The sequence below is a fragment of the Sus scrofa genome, chromosome 9 (assembly GCF_054392235.1).
Source record: "Sus scrofa isolate SSC_HxYL_T2T_F1_AM1 chromosome 9, Sscrofa_HxYL_maternal_Yorkshire_Landrace_v2.0, whole genome shotgun sequence".
In the NCBI taxonomy this organism is placed as follows: domain Eukaryota; kingdom Metazoa; phylum Chordata; class Mammalia; order Artiodactyla; family Suidae; genus Sus; species Sus scrofa.
Window position 1 is genome coordinate 104,730,666 of NC_139391.1, and position 22,570 is coordinate 104,753,235.

Below are 22,570 nucleotides of genomic sequence, written 5' to 3' on the forward strand. Positions count from 1 at the left end.
AAATACGATGGCATTTTGTTGTGGTTCCTGGAATTTTTTATCTTTAGTTTTAGCTTTTACCTTTGTTTTGATACATATATTTTACACTGGGAATATCTGTCACATTATAGATTCATATTAAAAACATTTGTCTGTTTTTCAAGTTAAACACATCTATAGAGTATCTATTTGCATCCATTTTTTGAATGTTGCCAGTAATATAATTGTTTTTAAGTACCCAGATAGATTTGTATAGTGTAGTAGAATAACAACAGGAAAGTTGATTTCCTCCATGTCTAAGAAAGTTTTCATATAAAATCAAAAAATGTAAATGTTAACTTTTTTGCCCTTAGGGATCCTTACAGAGAAGGCCACTGCTTTCTTCCAAAAATAGTGTTTTTAAAAAATACTTCATTACATTTACATTTTAAATCTAAATATCAGATTGATACCACATCGAGTTTATTTCATATGCATTATATAGGGCAGTGGTCTTTCTTTTCCAGCCTCTCTCTTTCTCACCACCTCCCTACTCTCTTTTCTTTACTTCTTTCTTCCCTTCTTTCCATCTATCCATTTTTTGCTGTGTGTGAAAGTGAGATATTTGTTATTCTCTCAAACCTAGATATATTTTAAGTTGAGGCCAACAAAGAGGTGAGTCCTAATCAGGCAAGGTTTTTGTTGGCAACATAACACCTTCCTGCCAATCAGTACCAGCAAACTGAAAGAAAAGCATCATCATGGCAGTCGAAAAGATTTTAATACGTCATGTCATGGTTTGTTGAGTGGCACTGTCAAGTGTGCAATTTAAATTCCATATGCTTTAAGATTTAACATAGACTTCACCAGGAAAAATACTATTTTTACATGACTAGTCAAAGAATAAGATATTTTTTCAGTGATTTGAGCTATAGATATTTAGGGCCTCTGGTTTGGTTTAAAAGTTTTAGCACCCAAATTCTATATTTGTTTATTAAAATGAGCATTTTAAATGCAAATTTGTCACTCTGGTAATGCTTCTGCTTTGCTTGAAGTCATTTATACATGCAAATAAAGTTACATTAAAATGTGTCTTTACCAAAGCATTCATTTAGCTGTCATTTAAATGATTTTAATCTCTATCATAGCAAGTATGTTTTTATTTTTACTCCTGCATGAACCAGTTGACCAATAGTATACTACCAGATATACAGCCTGAGTTAAAAGGAAATTCATCAAGGACTTTGCTTCAAAGGAGAAAATGGATAAACTAGAAAAATCTCCCAATACTTTCTTCTGATATAATTATCATGATTCATCTTTTTTAAATTAAACTTTATTAGAATAAAACATGGTGATAAATTTTCACGTTCTACATGTACATGTTTCTAAAGTGTGATTGTCTCTTTGTCCTTGGCCAAAAGTTCTTTGGGGCATTTTACAACGTTTAGTTCATTTCACCTTAAAAGCAGAAAGATCCTCTAAGAATAAAGTATCTAATTGTTGTTCAATTTATTTTAAAAAATAAAATAGCATTGGTTTTTAAGGCATTGTTCAAGGTGCCCAGAAAGACAGCTCTTCAGCTTAGTCCCTGACAATTTCAACTTTTGAATAATATCTAATATTCAGGTAGATTATACCTCTCAAATTCTGACTAGATTGCCGCATGCTCATTATGATCTTTCTATTTAGATCATATGTTTAAACTTGGTTCAGTATAATGTCCAATTTTGTCACAAAAACATTACCAGGTTATTGCTATCTTTATTTAAATTTTTTTTATAGAAATAGTTATATAACTAAGCTTCTAGAGCCTTCATATCAAAAGTATAGAACAAGTTGTTTTAAAGTGTTTTTAAAAAAAGCAATAAAACACTGTTTTAGTCAAAAGATATGATCTGGTTTGTCAGATAAAGCTAAGAGCAGTTTATTTCCTCTAATCTAATAGACTCTTATAGAGCACACAGCTTAATCAGTCTCACTCCTGCCTCTTACCACACCTAGATCCTACAGGCAGAAAGAGGACAGTATTTCACCTGGTAACAGGAGGTTTTTAAATGTGGCCTCTGTGTAAAAATGAAGGATAGAGTGATGCACTGATGGAAGAGAAGAGGAAGTAGGAGAGGCTACAGTGTTTAAGTTCAGGTCTCTGTCCCAAGGAGTGAGTCAGCAATTTCACAAATTTGTTCCAGCATGAATCAACAAAGGTTCAACATGAAATTCAAAGATTCAGCATGAATCAACAACTGAGATAACTAGTACTTAATTAAAATGGTTCTGATTCCTAAGTTAGAACATCCAGGAGAAACAATACACTAACGTTCGCATTATACTGAAACCAATCACTCTCTTATAACTCAAAGCGTCTAAATACAAAGTACAGCATTTTGAGACTCTTTGACTGACCATGATTACAACATAGCATTTTGGGGGATGATCTCAGTCCTACAAGGAATGTTCTCCTCTCAAATGTCTACATAGACACCAATGAATCCATCACATCAGCTTCATAAAGTACAAGATAAGGCAGTATTCACCCAGCCACCTTTAAACAAACTCCACAGGTCAGCTGTGTGTCACACTCAGTGCTCTGCAATGTCCCAGCCACCAAGCTCTTGGAATTCAGAGGAGCAGAGTTTGAAGATCACCAGTCTGGAGTTTAATCATTTTAATGAACTCTATACAAAATACTCATTTGTATTGAATTCTGGTATCTTAAAATGTAAAGTTAAAAAAATATATATATACTAGCTATTTTTGTTGTTGTTGTTGTTTTATTAGCTACCTAAATGATTTGGACAGAATAGCAGCTCCTGGATATGTCCCAAATGAGCAAGATGTTCTACATTCTCGAGTGAAAACAACTGGAATCATTGAAACCCAGTTCTCATTTAAAGACTTGCATTTCAGGTATGATCAAATGTATTTTTTAACAGAATATCAACAGAAATATGTATCAGCCTCAATATTTCTTCATGGAGAAGAGCTCTAACCCATGGTCAAATGCGGTGAGTCCTTACTCACTTTCATTACCACTGTCTTTGATGGCCCTCCTATAGCTCTACATGCCAACCCTCATCCTGAACCTCATCCTTCCCTCCAAGGAAAATACCTCTGTCTTTAAGCAGGTGGGAGCTACACTGTATTTTCCTCTTACTTGAAACTGATAACTTACTTTGAAAAAAAAAGTCAGTTTATTTAAATAACATTAAGCAACAGGTGCCAGGGATCCCATTTCCTTTATCTTCCTACTCCCATTTGCTTGAAATATTCTTATTGTTTCCTTAATTTGAAAAATGTAAATAATTGATACGAGAACTATTTGAATATGGTGCTATTTACTGGAATAACAAGGCTTATTTTATAAGTACAGTTTGGTATAAAGATGAGCCCACTATTTTCATTGTTATATTATCAAGACTTTTCAAGAAATTTTATTACTAAATTACTCATTTACTATAGCAAGGAATATAAATCCATACCAAAGTGTTAGAAAATATCCCTTAAGGACCTCTCCCTATGGATTGTGGATGAGATGGAATATTAAACATTGAAACAATGTTTTAGATGTACCTTTTAGTAACTTTTAAAAGTCAATAAAAATGTAAGTCATTGATGTATACAATAATAGGAATATTTTTAAAACATAGAAAATATGGACAAAAATAGCATGAATTACTTGGCAAAGTTGCAGGATACAAAATCAATACACAGAAATCAACAGCGTTTCTATATACTAATAATGAAAAAGCAGAAAAGGAAATTAGGGAAGCAATCCCGTTTACAATCGCATCCAAAAGAATAAAATACCTAGGAGTAAACCTACCTAAAGAAACAAAAGACCTATACTCTGAAAACTACAAGCCACTGATGAAAAAAATCAAAGATGACACAGATAGATAGAAAGATATAACATGCTCATGGATTGGAAGAGTTAGTATTATCAAAATGACTATACTACCTAAAGCAATCTACAGATTCAGTGCAATTCCTATCAAATTACCAAGGACATTTTTCACAGAACTTGAACAAAATATTTTACAGTTTGCTTCGAAGTACTTGTATCCATTTCTGAGGAAAAATTGTTTCAGTGGGATCAATGTTTAAGTTTCATGAAGTATTAAAATGGTTGGCATACAATATATAATTAGGATAGTTATTACCTAGATGGCCAGGATATGTGCAAGTTAATATGGAAAAAAGGCCTTCAAAATTTATAAAATTCAGGCCCACAAAAATAGTTAATTTTCTGAAAAATTACCCAAGATCAAGCCAGGATAGAGGGAGTACAAAGATTGGTATCAACATTCCTCTTGGCAAATGTAAGCAAAGCTTGTCTTCTGGCTTGTCATTAGTATGCTACAGTTCCCCTCTGGCAACTACTTTCTCCAGACTCTTGATCTTTGCTCCAGTTTTCAGGGTTTTCCTTTGAGAGTCTAAGTCCAATTTCTCCTCCCTTTTGGCCCTCCTAAGCCTGTTGAAGCACTTTTGGCATACTTTCCTTTCTCCTCTCCAAATTTCTCAGTGAAACACAGACTAGAAGCTGAGTGTAGGTCTTTCGGCTCATCCTACCAAGGCTCCAATCCTAGGTTCTCCATTAATTACCAACAGTTGTTGAGGAATAAAGCAAACTTTTCTTCACTTGCTAAGGAAGTTGTTGTAAAGATTAGTTGAACTCGAGTCCTAGCAGAGTTATAACTTGTTAGCTTATTTTACAAGGCTAATGGAATTTTCTGGATCCCAGACTATCTGGATCATAAGCCAATTTTGAAACTTAATAGCATATATTGAACACCCAGAAGCTCCCAACCCTGGTAATTTTATACAACATCAACCCATTTAGTATCTTGTTGGAAATAGTCACTACCATGAATTATTTTTAAAAATATCTTTTCCTTGAACATTTTAAGTAAGCCTTAGAGACTTAGTACTTGCTGTTCTCTTTGCCTAAAATCTCAGACCTTGGATCTCTGCAAGGATTGGGCACTTCTTATCATGAAGTTTACAAATCAAACGTTGTCTTCTCACAGAGTCTTGACCATCCTATCTATTAACCACCCCTGAACATCCCTGCAGAGTTCAGGTAAACATAACAACAGGTTTTCAGGGACAGTAGTTGGGGAGCAGTCTGATTTTCAGCCTTTGAGAATTTCCTGGGTGTAAACATCCCAACAATAGCCCATCTCAACCTACCAATATGATGTCACTGAATGTAGAGTTGGGAAGAAATACACATTAAACAGCTCTTCCTGGCCATGCCAGTGTAATGTTACAAGATTGATAATATTACAAGATTTTTCCTGTATTTAAACTTACCAATATATGAAATTGTCTTTTTTTTTTAATCATTCCATTCTTTTTGTTTCTGTTTCTGTCTCATATGCTCTGAGATCCAGAAGGTCAGGGGCCATGTCTGCTAACAACTCTATCTCCTGTGACTATCACAGTGGCTAGCCCACAGTAGGCACACAGTCAGTTCTAGTGGGCTGAAGAAATGTACTATGCCATGCATGTATGATACTATCTTTACACCCTTACTGTAACATGGTGGATGGGCATTTCTGTCCTTATGAAGGAAAATAGTCAATAAATGCAGGCTGAAAACAAGATTAAATATTCCTCCTAAGATCATACACAGTAGTGCTAGAACTGTGATTGGAAGGCATGTCTTTCTAACTTCAAAAATCCTATTTCCTACTGCTTATCATTGATGGGATATAAGGTACATTGGTATGAAAACCATCCTTTTTCTGTAGAGTGAATGCTACTTCCAGTGTTGTTGGTTATGCATGATTCCCTTCAGAGAGAAGAGGGAAGCGAAGATAAAAATGACAGCCTGTTGGGAAGATATATTTCAGTTGTCAAGGCTCTGAAGTACTTCTTAAGACTGTGCTTCTCAAACAAGGGCACGTGACAATTACCAGTGGACACACAATACCTCAGAAAATCATGCTCATTTCCTGAAACATCTAGTTCACTCAGAGCTAAGTAATATCAATATTCATAAAATTTTTTTAAATTAATTTTTGGTAGAATATCTCATTTGCATGAGAATGCTAGACTCCCATTGGTGCATCATCATTTTCCTGTTGTTTTGTGATTCTCTGGTTATGTTTGTCATTATATATAGCATTTTAAGTAATATGTACTTTCTACTTTTTAAGTTGTATATATAGATCTATTCTACTTTTGTATATTGCCTACCTTCATGAAGAAATGAGGAAGGTCTTGCTAATTCTCTATTATAGTATCAGTGCTAAAATGTCAGATGTTTGCAAATTGGATTGTGAAGCTGAGTTAAGACCTATTTTGACCTATCATTTTGCAACTACTACCTCTTTCCTTCTACCTGTTTCCATTGAAACAGGTTTTGAGCTCCTTTGTTTTCTTAATAGGTTTTTCTTTCTCTCTGGCTCAAGAGTATATGGTATCAAAGGCCTTGTCTATGAGAAAGAGAATGCAGGGAATTACTCCAAAAACAAATGTTTAAACAATGAAAATTTGAAAATACTTAGATTTTACTGTAAAAAATTAAATACTCAGATGTATATACTTTTAAGGAACTATTTTAAATCATTTAAATACATTTTTAAGTTTAATCACAGCAAGTGATTAATCCCTTAATAAATTCTCATAGTTAAATCACTTTTTTGAGGTGCTAAATAGGATTATCCAAAACTGCACAGACTTTCGCAATATAAAATTTCATGGTATTTCAAAATAGGGAGTATAAAAATATTTTAACTTCCACCTTGATTGCAGTAAGTGCTCAGGTACTTACATTACCATTGATTTGTATTCACATAGTATAAATCATCCTAAGAGTATTTAAAACTAAAGGCTTAATTTACATATTAAATTAAAGAACTGTAGAATTTTAAACAGGAACACCAAAATGAAAAAATTCTCTCTGTCAATGTATAGTATCATCTTCATGTATTACCTGATTTAATGGAAATTACCTTAGAGTTCTTATCAAACCAAAACTCCGACTGTCAAACTAGTAAACTTAACTATCTTTACAGGTATTAAAGCCCTTTCACATGGAAAATGTAATGCAAATGTGAGCTCTTTTATTGTTATAAAATCATTCCTTGGACAAAGAACTTGTATAAGGATGTATCAGTGATAGAGAAGTCATTTCTCCCTAACTGCTCTATGATTAAAAAACATAACTGAAAGGACATAAAACCATATGAAAGCTAGAGAAAAGACATCAGTGGCTATTACAATGTAGGGCTTCAGATTTTACAAGTGTAACATAACTGTTTTCAACAGTGTTTAGTGGATATATGATGTGAAATAAATTATAATTGTTTTGAATTTGAAGTTGAATAATTCATATTGTATTCATTCCTGTGAAGGTATGAATCAACTTAGCAGTGAGTCTGGTTGTCCAGCAGCTATATTTCAACTTAGCTTTGTTATTCTCTATTAGATGCCATAGAGCAATAATCCAAGTGTCACTATATATTTGTTTCAGGTATGTTCATGGTTAAAGTTACCAAAACTATAAGATGATATCTAATTTATTCTCATGATAGAATTAGTTTAATGACTTTAAGAATCATATTATTCAATAATCACAGAATTATCTAGTGGGCAGTTTAAGTTACAAAAACACAATTAGTAGAAAATATATAATGGTATTAACAATTAGAGACACAGGCTCCCTTTTGGTCATAAATCCTTCTGATTCTTCTTCTTCTTTTTTTAATCACAAGCAATTAAGGAATTTAGAATGGCTTCTGTGCATATCCTTTGTATGTGCAACTATTTGCCCTAATCTACTTTCAGAACTGAACACCAGGGAAAGACTTGGCTGGGCCGTTTTGTTATGGTTGTGTAGGGGTAACATAGATCCAACTGTTGACCCTGATGTATGTACCCATCTTAAGACTTTATAGCTATACTTGTTGTGGTGATCAATTTATAATGTATATTAAATGTCAAATCACTATGATGTACACCTGAATAAGGTAATTTTGTATATCAACTATATGCCAGTTAAAAAGTAAAATTTAAAAACATTATACTAATTCTGGCATAGTCAAATATTCTGAACAAATCTCATTCAAGAGAATAATTTAAAATAAATTTCTACTCAGATTATCTTATTTTTCTGTGGCCAAATATATAATGATGCCAGAAATTTTTATTTTTCCAAGAGAGTAACATGTCTATAGGATGAACAAAGACATCACACAAATAAGTGGTAGTAGCAATATTAATTTTCAGCTATCCTAGACTAAGCGATGACTTTGCAAGTATAACAAAGGGCTTATTATTTCATAATGGTCTATTCTGATATAACATGTGAATAATCTCGTGTGTTCAAATATTTAGCCAACTGTTAAATATAAATCAATAAAACTCAATAGCTCTCCCAACTGTTTAAAATGAACTATAAAACTCAATTGTTTACTCAACTGTTTAACATAAAGCCATAAAACTCTGATGGCTTGCCCTGTATTAATACCACAGGCAGTTTAACAAATAATTGATATTCAGTTGTTGCTTAAAAGCTGCCCTATGAATATCTAATTACATCATTCACTTCAGACACTTAAACATTTTTTACCTTAATATTTAAAATTCCTTAAATATCTGACTTAAGGAAACATGTGTCTATTAAATACATACATAAATACATACATAAAACAAAAAGCCTTTCCAAAATGAGAACTGCAGTTTCCATTTAATATCATTAAAGCTCTGGTTACCTTAACTATTTATAGAATTAAGAGTATTAAACTGTGTCATATAGCCATGCTCTTAATTGTCCCTGTAGATGTGACCTATCCAGGTATACAGACTCCAAGTATACAGGTTTTCCTCTGATTTCTATTTTTTCTCAGAATAGTTATGATGGAATGTATATTTATATTTCTTCAGTGCTCCACTTTGGGAATATCAAAATTGTTTCAATAGGTTGTAGTGCCCTACAACTCTAAAGTAAATCATCACTTTAAAAAATTTAGAAGTAGAGCTTATGTGAAAAGGGATGTGTAAAAAATAAATATTACAATAGGAGCAAAACAAAATATAACTGTTCTTAAAGCTAATGTAACATTCAGTAGAATCAACATAAAAGCAAAACTCCAGCCATGGGTCTGATTTGCTAATGAGCATTTCAGCTCAATAATAGTAAACAGCTTAGTTCAACGCTTTCTGGACCTATGTTGCTAATGTCAATCTGCATAGGAAAAAAATAGTATTTATCCAGTGAGTCATCAAATGGGAGGATTACTAGCATGCGATTTGAGTAAGACTTTCAGAAGCCATTTTATCAACATGAATAAAACCTTAAGACTGAGTAATCATTGTCCTCTCTTCCTTGGGCAAAAACTAAGCCTATTAAAACATTTTACTGGGGGCTGCAAGATTTGTTGCAAGAAACAATGGGTTCAAAATCATATTACATAAGTTATATGCCTTACTAATTGTAGGTATTTGACTTAAGAGGAGAAAGCTGCCTCTCATACAGAGGTGTTAATATCAATAGGCTGCAAAGAAGCTGAATAATCAATGTCAGAAGATAGCTAGATGGTCCATTAAAAGAATGGAACAAAACCCTTGGGAAGGGGAGAGTTTTAAAATTTTGCAACACATAGAGCTCCTGTCTAACCTGGGAAAGAAGACTCCACAACAAAAATAATTCCAATCTGCTTGGAGCATTTGATAGCTAACAGTTGACAGTGTGTACTTGTTGGAGACCTCTAGTCTAAGTAAGCAGACTTGTACTTAATGAGCTCCACAACAAAGCATAACAATTTTCATTCAATGAGTCTACCATGGTATTTGGTACATGCAGCCTCAACAAATATTAGTTGAGTTAATAAGCCTGGGGCAAATTGCTTTAAGGGCTCATCTGAAAAATGGGAATAATAATTGTATCTATTTTATAAGTTTACGGCAGAGTTTAAGTAATTATTGACCAAAAGTTTAAAAATCTGAATACTTATTTATTATCTTTGCTTCATTAGAATATTTACTGAATTTTAAAAATTAAATTTGTTTGTTCATTTTTACATGTCACAACCTAAAGTCAAAATCTGTCTTCTTCCTCCATTTATATTTTAAGACTGAAACTTCAGAGGGTTTGATAATTAGCAGCACTTATAATAGTCTTTATTAACACTGAATTTAGGAGTTCATGTCACAGGGGAAATGAATCCAACTAGGAACCATGAGGTTGCGGGTTTGATCCCTGGCCTTGCTCAGTGTGTTAAGGATCCGGCATTGCTGTGAGCTGCGGTCTAAGTCGCAGACGTGACTCAGATCTGCTGTTACTGTGGCTCTGGTGTAGGCCAGTGGCAACAGCTCTGATTAGACCCCTAGCCTGGGACCCTCCATATGCGGCGGGTGCAGCCCTCAAATGACAAAAACAAACAAACGAAAAACCCACTCAATTTAAATTTCCAAACCACGTAACTATTGAACTCCTAAACCTTATGAACAAGTTCTCTTTCAATCTACTATTAAATGGAATGATTTTGCATTGGTGCATATATACAGGGAATTTTAGTTCTATATATATGTTCCCAACTTGGTTAATACATAAAATGTAAAATACTGAAGAAGTGTAATATATTGAACTTTAGATTATCTTCAGTAAGTCAGCTATTTGAAATTTAAATATACCAATATAGTTATTACCTTTGAAATCTTTGTACAGCTTGGATGCTTTCTAGTACTTAATATCTTGGGGTTAAACTATTATGAAAGCCCCATAACTTTTTTTTTTGCCTCTAGCTCTTCCTCATCATCAAATCTATCTTCTGGACTCAGATCAAAGTGACTAACATAATATAAACAAACAAGCAAATGTTAATTCCCTACTCCTAAATCTCCCATATACCCCCAATTGACTACAATAGAAAATCTTATGTTCTCAAGTAATAGAAAAGACACAGTAAAACTATTTCTGGCCTAACACCTCAGGCTTCTTCTTGCCTGCTCAAATACTTTGCTCTTGCTGCTCCTCTTGTTGCCTCTCCCTGGAACATTCTTCTTATACAACTATCATCTTCTGCAGCTTCTGATCACTTCATTTCAAATTACAACACACTTATACTGATAACCTAAATTTATTCATACATATACAGAATGATTAGAGCCACACCACTATCACCACATTAAAAGATTCTCAAGTCTGAATCTATGGTACGTGGAATATAATAAGTGCTCAATAAATATTTGCTGAATAAATGAGTAATTATCAGGCCATATATCTCAATGTTTTACCTTAATCTTCATAATCCCCAAAACATAACTATTTACTCCAAACGTGCCATGTTACTTGTATGTACACTTTATGTAAGAATCCTCCCTCCATTCCATTAACTTGGAATCTGTTCAATTGTTTAGCAAATATTTGTTGCCTATCTATTACATGTCAGGCAGAGTGCCTAGGATGGAGAATATAGACATCACTAACATAGGTAAGGTCCCTGCTCTCAGTAGGCCACTGTTCTATTAAGGAGATGATGGCTATCGAACGTGTGGAAAAATGAGCCACTTAATTATTGATAGTGACAATTACTATAAAGGAAATAAATTGATGCAATAGAAAGTAAATGGGTGATGCAAGAGAGTTAACAGTTTTCATAGATGCTCAAGGAGGCTAGGAGATGTGAAAATTGAGAAAGAAGCAGTCTTGTGTAAGAAAAAAAAGAATTGTGTCACATGGAAAGGAGATGGACTAAGCCAAAGTCCTTAGATAGGAAAAAGTTAGGTTTATATTAAAATAACTAAATAAATAGTCTTGTGAATGGATTGCATTAAAAAGAAGCATGGTATGAACTAAGTTTGGAAAGGTAAGAATGAACCAAGATAGCTAAAGCCTCAGGGGATCATCATAACAAGTTTGTGATTGATGCTAAGGGGAAAAGAAGCCTTTGAAAGGTTATAAGCAGGAAAGTGGTATCAAAAGATTTACCTTAATGTGAAATTTAGAGTGCTAGCAGAGTTTAATTTTAGATCTTCTTATTAAAAGCGGAGACCACAGAATTTCCCTATGGTGGTGCAGTTGAAAGAAACCTGACTAGTATCCATGAGAATGCAGGTGCCATCCCTGGCCTCACTCAGTGGGTTAAGGATCTGGCATTGCCATGAGCTGTGGTGAAGGTCTCAGATGCAGCTCAGATCTGGCATTGATATGTCTGTATCATAGACTGGCAGCTACAACTTGGATTCAACCCCTAGCCTGGGAACTTCTATAAGCCAAGGGTGCAGCCCTAAAAAGCAAACAAAACAAAACAAAAACCAGGGAGACCAGATGAAACACTTTAGTAGCGGCCCTGTTGAGAAATGATGGTGGCTTGTACAAGAGAAGAGTTTCAAAGAAGTGAACGAATTAGAAACTGCATTTTCCATGTGTACTATATGGAATATAATGGAAAGGAAGGTACTAAAAATAATTCCTAGTTTCTTTATTGAGTTGCTCTGTACACATTGATGCTTCTCACCAAAATACAAAAACAGAGGGCGGGCCAAATTTTCAAACATCTCCTCTAAGTTTCATAATCCCTCAGGTTGACTTTAATCTTCCTCTTATCTCATATTTTACTTTATATATTAGAATATTACATTATAATGACATATTTTTCTCTCTACAAGACAGCAAATTCTTTTAAGATAGTGACCATGCCTTTTCATATTTGTGTCAGTAGGCGAAGCACAGTGTCTAGTATATAGAACACAAATGGTAATTTTTTGAATAAATCGATGAATGAATAAATAAATGTGGGAAAGCTAAGAGAACAGGCAAAAATCATAGCATCAAAACTCTAGTAGCTTCCAATCTTCTTGTGGGCTATGTTACTTTAAGACTATATATATCAAAATCCCTAAGGCCAAAAGATATCTTACTGAAATTCTAAACTGCTGCAAATTTGACAGTTGCTCAAAGTCAGTATGTAGATTATTTTACTCTAATCTGCATGAATACCAAAAAATAAATGTGTTCTCTTTTTCTGTAGTCCTTGAGCTGCAAATTGGCCAAAAAGTCTTACTTTATAACCATTAAAAATTATAAGACTATTTTTTTAACATGAGAGCATTTATTTATAATAACATATGTTCATCTTAATGTAAATTTGAAGATATTTGCAAGATTCATTATTCTGTTATTTTTACATTTTTAAAGAATGTTCGATGTAGGTGGGCAGAGATCTGAGAGAAAGAAATGGATTCATTGCTTTGAAGGCGTTACATGCATTATATTTTGTGCCTCACTCAGTGCTTATGACATGGTCCTGGTGGAAGATGAAGAAGTGGTAAGTTTAAAAGGAAAACAAAGTCAAGGTAAAAAGTAAGCACTTGTGTTTCCCAATGTTACTACCCCATTTCCCAACTTATTAATGGTCTTCCAAAGACAGATGTTACTTCTAGGTCTTTGTTCATAATGACCAACATCAGTATCTTGCAATTAAAAATCCTACACATTTTCATCTTTTGTACCTAACAGAACAGAATGCATGAAAGCCTTCACCTGTTCAACAGTATCTGCAATCACAAGTACTTTGCAACCACCTCCATTGTCCTGTTTCTCAATAAAAAAGATCTCTTTCAAGAAAAAGTAACCAAGGTGCATCTTAGTATCTGCTTTCCAGAATATACTGGTAAGATTCTTTTCCTTCAATTCCATAGCAGTAAAGGCTTGTGTAGAGATACATTTTTCCATCTGGATCTTGATGTGTAATATTTATGAGGTTAAGGCTTAGCATACTTTTTGAGTCACATGTATGATCTAAATGGGAAAAAAAAAAATCTTACAATAAAAAGGAAACCCTCTCAGTGTGGAGAAAAGCAAACTCTCCTACACTGTTGGTGGGAATGTAAATTGGTACAATAGTATGACGCTTCCTTAGAAAAGTAAAAATTGAACTACCATTTGATCCTGTAGTTTTGCCCTTCCCAGAATGCCATACAGCTGAAATCATACAGTCTGTTCCTCACACTTTTTGGCTTCCATTTACAGCATTCTTCTCTCTTCTAGCTATCCCTCAAGTTCATCTCAAATACCATGTCATTGGGTAGTCCACTCATCTGTAATTTCTATTCTTCTTTTAGTTCTTATTAACACACATGCTCACACCCACACAGACATTTTTCTGCATAGTCTTTGATACATGTGTAAGCTTTATGACCCACCTACTTTGCTGTGTACACAGGGTAGTATTTCTAGGGCTTTTTTGGTGCAGAGCTTCCACTTTAGCCACCCGAAGTCCTCAGGGGGATAAGCATAGTTCTCAGCACAAAGTAAATGTGTAAATCCCTGATGGAAAAGGTATTGCTCTTTTGATTGTTTCAATACTGAGTACATTAAATAGCACACAAAGTAAAATCCTAAATCTCACTGATATTCATAATTTTATGTTTTTTAAATGCAATTAATGTTTACTTCTTTAATTTTTTTAACAAGGTCCAAATACATTTGAAGATGCAGGAAACTACATCAAGAACCAGTTTCTAGACCTGAATTTAAAAAAAGAAGATAAGGAAATTTATTCCCACATGACCTGTGCTACAGATACTCAGAATGTCAAGTTCGTGTTTGATGCAGTTACAGACATAATAATCAAAGAGAATCTAAAAGACTGTGGGCTTTTCTAATCAATCCTTTTTAATTCTACTCTTGCTCATGTATACTTTTCAAGATATTAAAGGTGCTGTGTGATGTGTTTAGTTTTAATAGGTATTAACTTATCTAGAAATATAACTAGTTTTATCAGGCAATTTTTTTTCATGCAAAACTTTTAATGTATTGTCACCTCTATGTGGATAAGTTTCAATTTCTTTGAGACATTGAGGATGGGGGTGTGTTTGATGCTTTCAGGTATAAAAACAGATACATTTTGTTATGCTGTAACAGTACAGATCAATGACACTGAAGGTGCTTCAAGTAAATTCTGCCTTGTGGCCTATTTTTAAGTATAGCACAATTGAAAAAAAGGCAAGGTATCCCATCTAATTTCCACTGGCCATATTTTGGGAGCTATTCATTTTTGCTATTATAGCTGTGCCTGTACTGTAGAAACTACTCATAGCTGAATATGTATGGTATTTTATTAATCAATTACTCTTATTCAGCCAGCTGCACATGAAATACACACTATATGTGTACCAGTTGATGGAAAGTATATATGCAAAAGAAATACATGCAATTTTATTGCTACTTTTCCTTAGGAAAAAAAATCAATGCTCAATTTGCCTTTAGAATTGGGGATTTCAATTGAACATTTTTTGCATCAATCTGATTGAAAACATGGTACCAGGTATGGTCAAGAACAGTGTAAGGCTGCTCAGGCTGAACAATAGTCCTCAACGGAATTCTCATTTCCCACATTCCACTCCAGAGCAGCAACATTGTTACAACTGATGTTTGGGGACAATAAATCTAAAACAATTGTAAAAAACAATTAAATGTCTTAGCAATAGTGTGTTTTGGTTTTGTGAATAAGCAGTAGGAAGTAGGAGTATGTAAAGAGATTTTTAAAAAGAGAAACATTGAGCTTCTTGATATTAGTGGATAGTCCCTTTTAAATGTTACACGTTGTGCTAGCAGTCAAAGCTGATATTTTAAAAGTTAATTTGATGTATTACACACAAAATATTATTTCTGAACAAGAAGGATTACTTTTTTGTTTTGTAAAGTGTCACCATATACAACCTATACTTTTAAAACATGTCTGACATTGTTTACTCTCCACGCCTGTAGAAAGCAATATATTGGTCAGGATGATAGGTCAGTAGATACAATTTACAACTCTGAAAAAGCCAATTAAGTTAGTATAATTGGATGAGCTGAATGGAACGTAAAGTGAACAATTTGCCAATCTGTAGCTCAGGTGGATTTAGGCAGCCCTGTCTCTACTTCATTGTTCCGTAACACATTTCCATTCTAAAAACAAGAATGATCACTATTCACCAAGTATCCCTGACTAGAGTGTTTCTGGTTTTATTTTCAAAAATACAAAGGAGTTATCAACAGATGTGGTCAAAAAATGTTATAATAAGGAAAATTAATTTGAAATTCCTTTGCAAAGTAGAAATTATTACGAAGCCTAAGATACCAAGGACAAAAAATAAATGAGAAAACATTTAGTTCAGGCATTCAATAAATTTTTTTGGCTAAAAACCATTATCTATATGATAGCAATGCAACATTTTGCTAGGAGATATTCAGTGCTTTGAGATTTTAAATAAAGATTACAAATGTTCTCATTTCACCCATTGCTTTGTCTTTTTGTTTTCCTACTCTACCTTAATCTGTTTTCTCTATCAGTGTGAAAAGAATGTCCTAAAGAATAGCGTTTTTTGAAATATTATTACTATTATAGTTTAGATTTTGACTGTGACTTATCTTTAGGTTTCTCTTTTAGATAACATAGGTAGAAAGAGTAGAGTCAGAAATGGTTCATCTTTTAAAAATTCGTAAATCACTTCCATTTTTGCAAAAGCTTGACAGGCATCAATATTTATTTATGAAATCTTATTCTCTGAGAACTTTACAAAACATGTTCAATGACCAAACCAAACATAAAGGTCCATTTGGATTATTAGAGAAAACTTAAATTCCTTCCAATCATATAATTGAAATTTTTAAAACTTTTCTTCACTCAAAAAGAGCTGCTAAAGAATGAATTTTAATGAAGAAATATTTAGTAGAGGAAATAAAAAATAAATGTTTCCATGATTTCTTTACTATGCTCCTTAAAATTGAGTCAATTTCTAAAGTTCTTACATGTTTTTAATTAAAAAGTTTGGAACGGATACACAGCATTTTGGACTAATTAAAGGAAGTCACAAAATGGGAAATAAGGGGAGATATCCTTCAGATAGAAAAAACTCACTCCTAGACCAGCAACATTAAAGTTGGTTAGGATCAAAACACCTGTTTCAGTTGAAAATTCAACCTTTTAACTCGAGTTAACGGTTTTGCTTCTATGGTATCTCAAGGAAGCAGCCTTTGTCATTCAAAGTTCAAATGTGATGATACTGTTATGTCCTATTATTTGAGACTTCTCTTCCTGACTCAGAATGTTCCATAATCCTTCATGCCTTATATTTTTAATACCCTCAACACATTCATTGCTAGGATTTGTCCAATTGTAGACACACTGCACTACTTCAGAAATCTGGTGCGGCTCACATCTAATGGGGTCCCTAGCAACTAGTCCTTGTAGAGTTTTTCCAGAAGCGTGAACTGATCAATAGATAAGTGTTTCCACCTTTGGACTAGTGACTTGAGAGTTAAATGAAGAGTATTAATTGGGTCATGACTTTGCGTCCAAATATAAAAGGCGGCAACTTAGCAAAGAACTCTGTGGAAAAGAGGTTTCAAATTCTATGGATTATAAATATACAATATCCTACTGATTAACAAAATTTATAAACAAATAACAGTTTTTCATGTTATGTCACACAAATGAGCAAACTACTTTTTCAGGCCACGGGTCTGTCGTAAATACACATTTTCTTATTTTATCCAATATCCCGTTTAAATTTAAAATGTATTTAAAAATACTGGCAGATAATCATTCAGGCTTGACTCAATCAAATATATATTATTTGACTTAATCAAATATATATTACAAAAAGTATATGAGGGAAAAAATGTTTTATGTTGCTTTATGTGTTTTACAGTGTTACACCACTTCAGAATCAGAGGTAGAAGTGTTGGTTAACATGTAGCATCTATTAAGAATAAAATACTTGTAAAAGCTATAGTAGGAATTTTGAATCCTCTAAATTAGAATAACTTTAAAAATAGGAGCGAGAACCCTCTGCCTTGGATGCAGTTAGGATTCACTGGAGAATGTTAACTAGCTAAGGCCCTCTTTCCATTTAGGCCTTTTCTACATTTTCAGAAACTAGTCTACTTCCACTTGGGGGCACACTTACATCATTACTCAAATGTTCCAACATAACAAATTTAGATTATCAATAACATTAATGCAACAGATAATAAAATCCTGTTAAGAATCATATTTCATTTTGTGCTTCCAGCTCAGGAGTACATGATAATTTTCTGATAATCATAATATGCACTATTTTAATCAAACTTGTGTGTGACAGCTACTGAAACAGCTCCTAATTTGTCTGTTCTACAGATATTTGGTCTCTTTGTGTGCTTTTATTTTTTACTATTTTCAAAACTGTTGTTTAAATCTAAGTAAACACTTATTGTGTAAAGTGTGTTTTACCATTAATCCATATTGCGTCTAAAATATTGATAAGCTTATAGTGAAAAGTAGAGTAATTTGATGCCTAATAATTATGTAAATAGTTATGGCTTTTAAATTATGGCTGTTTATTAATGTGTATCTTTTCAGTAAATCAAAGTAAAATTCCACTCTGCCATTCCATTATTCTGTGGATTACAACTTTTTTCATAATCACCACTTCACCAAATCAAGACGAAAATGAGTGCTCTGTGACAATTTGCTATTACCAGCACTGCCACTGCTAACACATTTTTCATTAGTAATGGTGCAATTGTTATTTTAAGCCACATTTGTCATATAAGTTAAGAAATAAAAAATGAAATAAAAAGACTAATTTACTTCACAAGGACAGTAATGGCCCTCTAATTATTATACTTTCAGATAAAGATAATATATAAGGCACACAAGCACAGTGAGTATTTTATCTGAAAGACATTCATATTTCCTAAATTGGTCAGATTAAAACAAACCTAGCACACAGACACAATAGAAAATCAATTTTTTCAATGTATTTTTGTGAGTTTTTGTTCATGAAAAAAAAAGGTTAAATATGAAATGCCACTATAATGTCAAAACCAGTGGAACTATTTGTCTTAACATATTAAAAGCCTTATAGCGGAGAAAATACTAGATGATTGGACTTATAGTTAGCATATAAAACTTTAGCACAAAAAGCACCCCATGCAAAATGTCAAAGACAAAGATGATCTATGCTACTATGATCTTATCCAGTTAAAACCTGAATATTTAGTTACATTTAAAACTACTACTGATGTACAAGTATACAGTTATATGTAGTGTAAGTTAGGTGAGATAATTTACCAGCACAAGAAACAATCTTGGGAGTTCCTGCTATGGCTCAGTGGTAATGAAATTGACCAGTATCCATGAGGATGCAGGTTTGATCCCTGGCCTTGCTCAGTGGGTTAAGGGGCCAGTGTTGCCCTGAGCTGTGATGTGGGTTGCAGACACAGCTCAGATTCTGGGTTGCTGTGGCTATAGTGTAAGCTGACAGCTACAGTTCCAATTTGACCCCTTAGCCTGGGAACTTCCATATGCTGCAGGTGTGACCCTAAAAATACAATACAAAAAAATATACCTATAATAAAATAAAAAATAATAAAAACATAATTATGAAAGACTAATGTGACAGTTTGTAAATTAACAAAAATTGACTTGTATAACCTAAAATGGATGATTATACAAATTACCCTCCAATCAGAATAATGATAAAGATGATTTTTAAAAAAGACTCAGCTATAAAAACTTACAAAATAATGCCATTCACGGCAACTTGTATACTAGAGATTCTCATACTAAGGGAAGTAAGTCAGAAAGAGAAAGACAAATACCATATAATATCACTTCTATTTGGAGTTTAAATATGGCACAAATGAACCTTTCTACAAAACAGAAACAAATTCAGGGACATAGAGAAGAGACTTGTGGTTGCCAAGGGAGAAGGGGAAGGAGTGGGATGAAATGGGAGTTTGGGGATATTATATGCATACTATTATATCTAGTATGGTTAGACAGCAAGATCACTATAGCACAGGTAATTATATCTCTTGGGGTAAACCACAATGGAAGATAATATAAGAAAAGGAAAATATGTGTGTGTGTGTGTGTGTGTGTATGTGTGTGTGTGTACATGCGCATGTTTGTGTTTGTGAGCTGGTCACTTTGCTGTACAACAGAAATTGGCACAACACTATAAATCAACTATACTGTAATAAAAAAAATGACACACATTCTTCCCCATAGGATACCACAAATATAATGGAATTTAATGATTTAACAAACAAAAAGGTCATATTCCCACTAATGAACTCTCCGTCTGAAACAGACATCTTCTAAGCTCCAATATCCCTGTCTAGCAAGGTCCAACCTCCTGGCATAGTTGGTTGCCTAAAATTAATACATTAGTTTAACTTTTTAAAGAAAAATTCCTAAAAGCCAAGATCATTCTTATGCTAAAATATAGTTTCAGGGTAAGTCCTAGTGCTCTGGAACATTGGCCTTTGTGCCTCAACAAAGTCCTTTGCTGTTCTATTTCACTGTCAGAACTGCCCTCTCCCACTCTACATTTTATTGGCTCCTTCCTTTTCCTCAAATTTTACCTCAGTGTACACATCTTGAGATAGGGACTCCCAGATCTCACAGATAGAATTTCATCTTTTATGGCTCTTTATAATAATTTTACCCTTAATGACTTACTGACATTTACAATGATTTATGTGTGATTGATTGATTTGCATTTGATTCTCTGCTTTAGGATAAGTATAGTTGTGTGTATGCTGTTACTCTGTGTGTGTTTTTTAAAATTCCCAACTTTATCTTAATATTCTGAGGGAGATAGGAAGAAATAATAAAGATGTCTAAAGAAAATGATGTATCATAAGTAAAAGGACATCAATTCTTTTTACTCAGTTCACACTTTCAAAAACTTTTAAATGCATTTGGCAAAATTTCCAACTGTTAAGTTTTCCATTCTAACTTAATATTCCTAATAAGATTACATAAATATGTCAGCAACATATTCCCCCAAAGCATTTACCACATCCTATTAGTATCAATATGCATATATAATCTTCTATAGAATAAATCAACCCCCCCACTACTTGAAGTAACAGCTAGTAATTCCCTAAACGCATTTGAAAGAAAGCAACACCATACTTGTCTTTGCTGTCAGCCAGATGCCTCCACAAACAGAGACACATCAAGTTGTCCTAGAATGTTTGAAATGAGATTATTGATCCAGAGCAGGCATATAAGCCATATGGATTTTCTTTTTTTGAGGTTTTAGGTAATTAACAGCAGCACATCACAAAGGCCTATAACAATGAGTCCATTATATAAAAAAGCATAAACCTTAACATGTGAGCATTTCTTATATCAAACTATAAAGGTAGAACTACATCATATAAAACAACAAACCAAAGATTGTTAACCAAGTTCTGGAAAGCTGCTTTTGTTCTAGCTTCCAGAATGCCAAATTTCCCTAATTTTTCTCCTGTCTCTCTTGCTTCTGCTCAAATTCCTCTGATTAACATGTAAATGTTAATATCACAAAAATACCTATCTAGACCATCTTCTTTTATTACTCTAAAACAACTTCCTTAAAACAGCAAAATACAACAAAAGAATTAAACTTTAGAATATTTAAACATTTTGTTTCATAAATTTTTATGATTTTTTATAACTAGAAGTTTTAAATTTACTTCTAATTTTTTGATACTCTTTTGTAGTTGTTAAGTCTCTCGAGGGCTTTTAAAAAACAACATTTAGGAGTTCCCGTCGTGGCGCAGTGGTTAACGAATCCGACTAGGAACCATGAGGTTGCGGGTTCGGTCCCTGCCCTTGTTCAGTGGGTTAACGATCCGGCGTTGCCGTGAGCTGTGGTGTAGGTTGCAGACGCGGCTCGGATCCCGCGTTGCTGTGGCTCTGGCGTAGGCCGGTGGCTACATCTCCGATTCAACCCCTAGCCAGGGAACCTCCATATGCCGCGGGAGCGGCCCAAGAAATAGCCACAACAACAACAACAAAAGACCAAAGACAAAAAAACAAAAACAAAAAACAACATTTATCCCCTCAACAGGGCAGACTCTGAACTTCCTCTGAACACAAAAATTTTATAAGTACAAATGATATTTTCATCAGAGTATCAGTAATTTTTAAAGCTAGTTCCATCTGTACTACAAACAACCCCTTTCTGGGACATTCCAGAAGATTACAAAACATGCTTCATCAAAGTTCTATTACAGGGCTTCAGAAAACATTTACACTTCAAAACTTGCAATGTGACTTGCAGAATTAGTAATAGATTAATGACCCTTTAATGTCTATATGGTCTAAGTGATCGATAAGTAAATAATAGAACTCTTTTTGCATGTTTTCCAAAATCTGAATATATTGTTTTCTTTTAAACTTCTCACATTCTAAAATATCTGTATATAAAAATATTTTCTTCACCGATATGTATAATAGATTTAGTTACTGGGGATAGATTTTAATGGGAAGTCAATAAAGACTTATTCTTGATGAAGTTTAGCAAATGTAATCTTTGAAATAGATTTAGATGTTTGGCAATTTCCATTAATCATGTACTCTTGTGTGTATATACAACAGGAACATAATTATAAAATGTTTAGATTTCTTCTAGTGTTCTTCCTTAAATTTAGAAAACTATCAAATCTAAAAAATCTTGTTGTAAACTAATGACTCAAGCTGCTGAATACAGTTGCCCTCATCCTCTTATGCTTCATGGTAACCTAAGACACCTTTGCTAAATATAGTTTTTAAGATGCTTTTTAGACTAAAAAAAATCTGTCAGTTACTTACTCCATAAATTTAATATTAAAAATTCAATGAATTTCTAC

At 33.5% G+C, this 22,570-nt stretch overlaps 1 protein-coding gene across 2 annotated transcripts in view; it reads left to right on the forward strand.

The window, feature by feature from the left end:
* Positions 1-16,193, forward strand: part of GNAT3 (G protein subunit alpha transducin 3) — a 62,961-nt gene extending 46,768 nt beyond the window's left edge. For both annotated transcript variants that reach the window (XM_021063492.2, XM_021063493.2), the window contains exons 5-8: positions 2,740-2,868; positions 13,109-13,238; positions 13,430-13,583; positions 14,387-16,193. In XM_021063492.2, coding sequence (XP_020919151.1) covers positions 2,740-2,868; positions 13,109-13,238; positions 13,430-13,583; positions 14,387-14,577 — 604 coding nt within the window. In that variant the 3' untranslated portion in view covers positions 14,578-16,193. The remainder of the gene's footprint in view (positions 1-2,739; positions 2,869-13,108; positions 13,239-13,429; positions 13,584-14,386) is intronic.
* Positions 16,194-22,570: the final 6,377 nt, after the last annotated feature.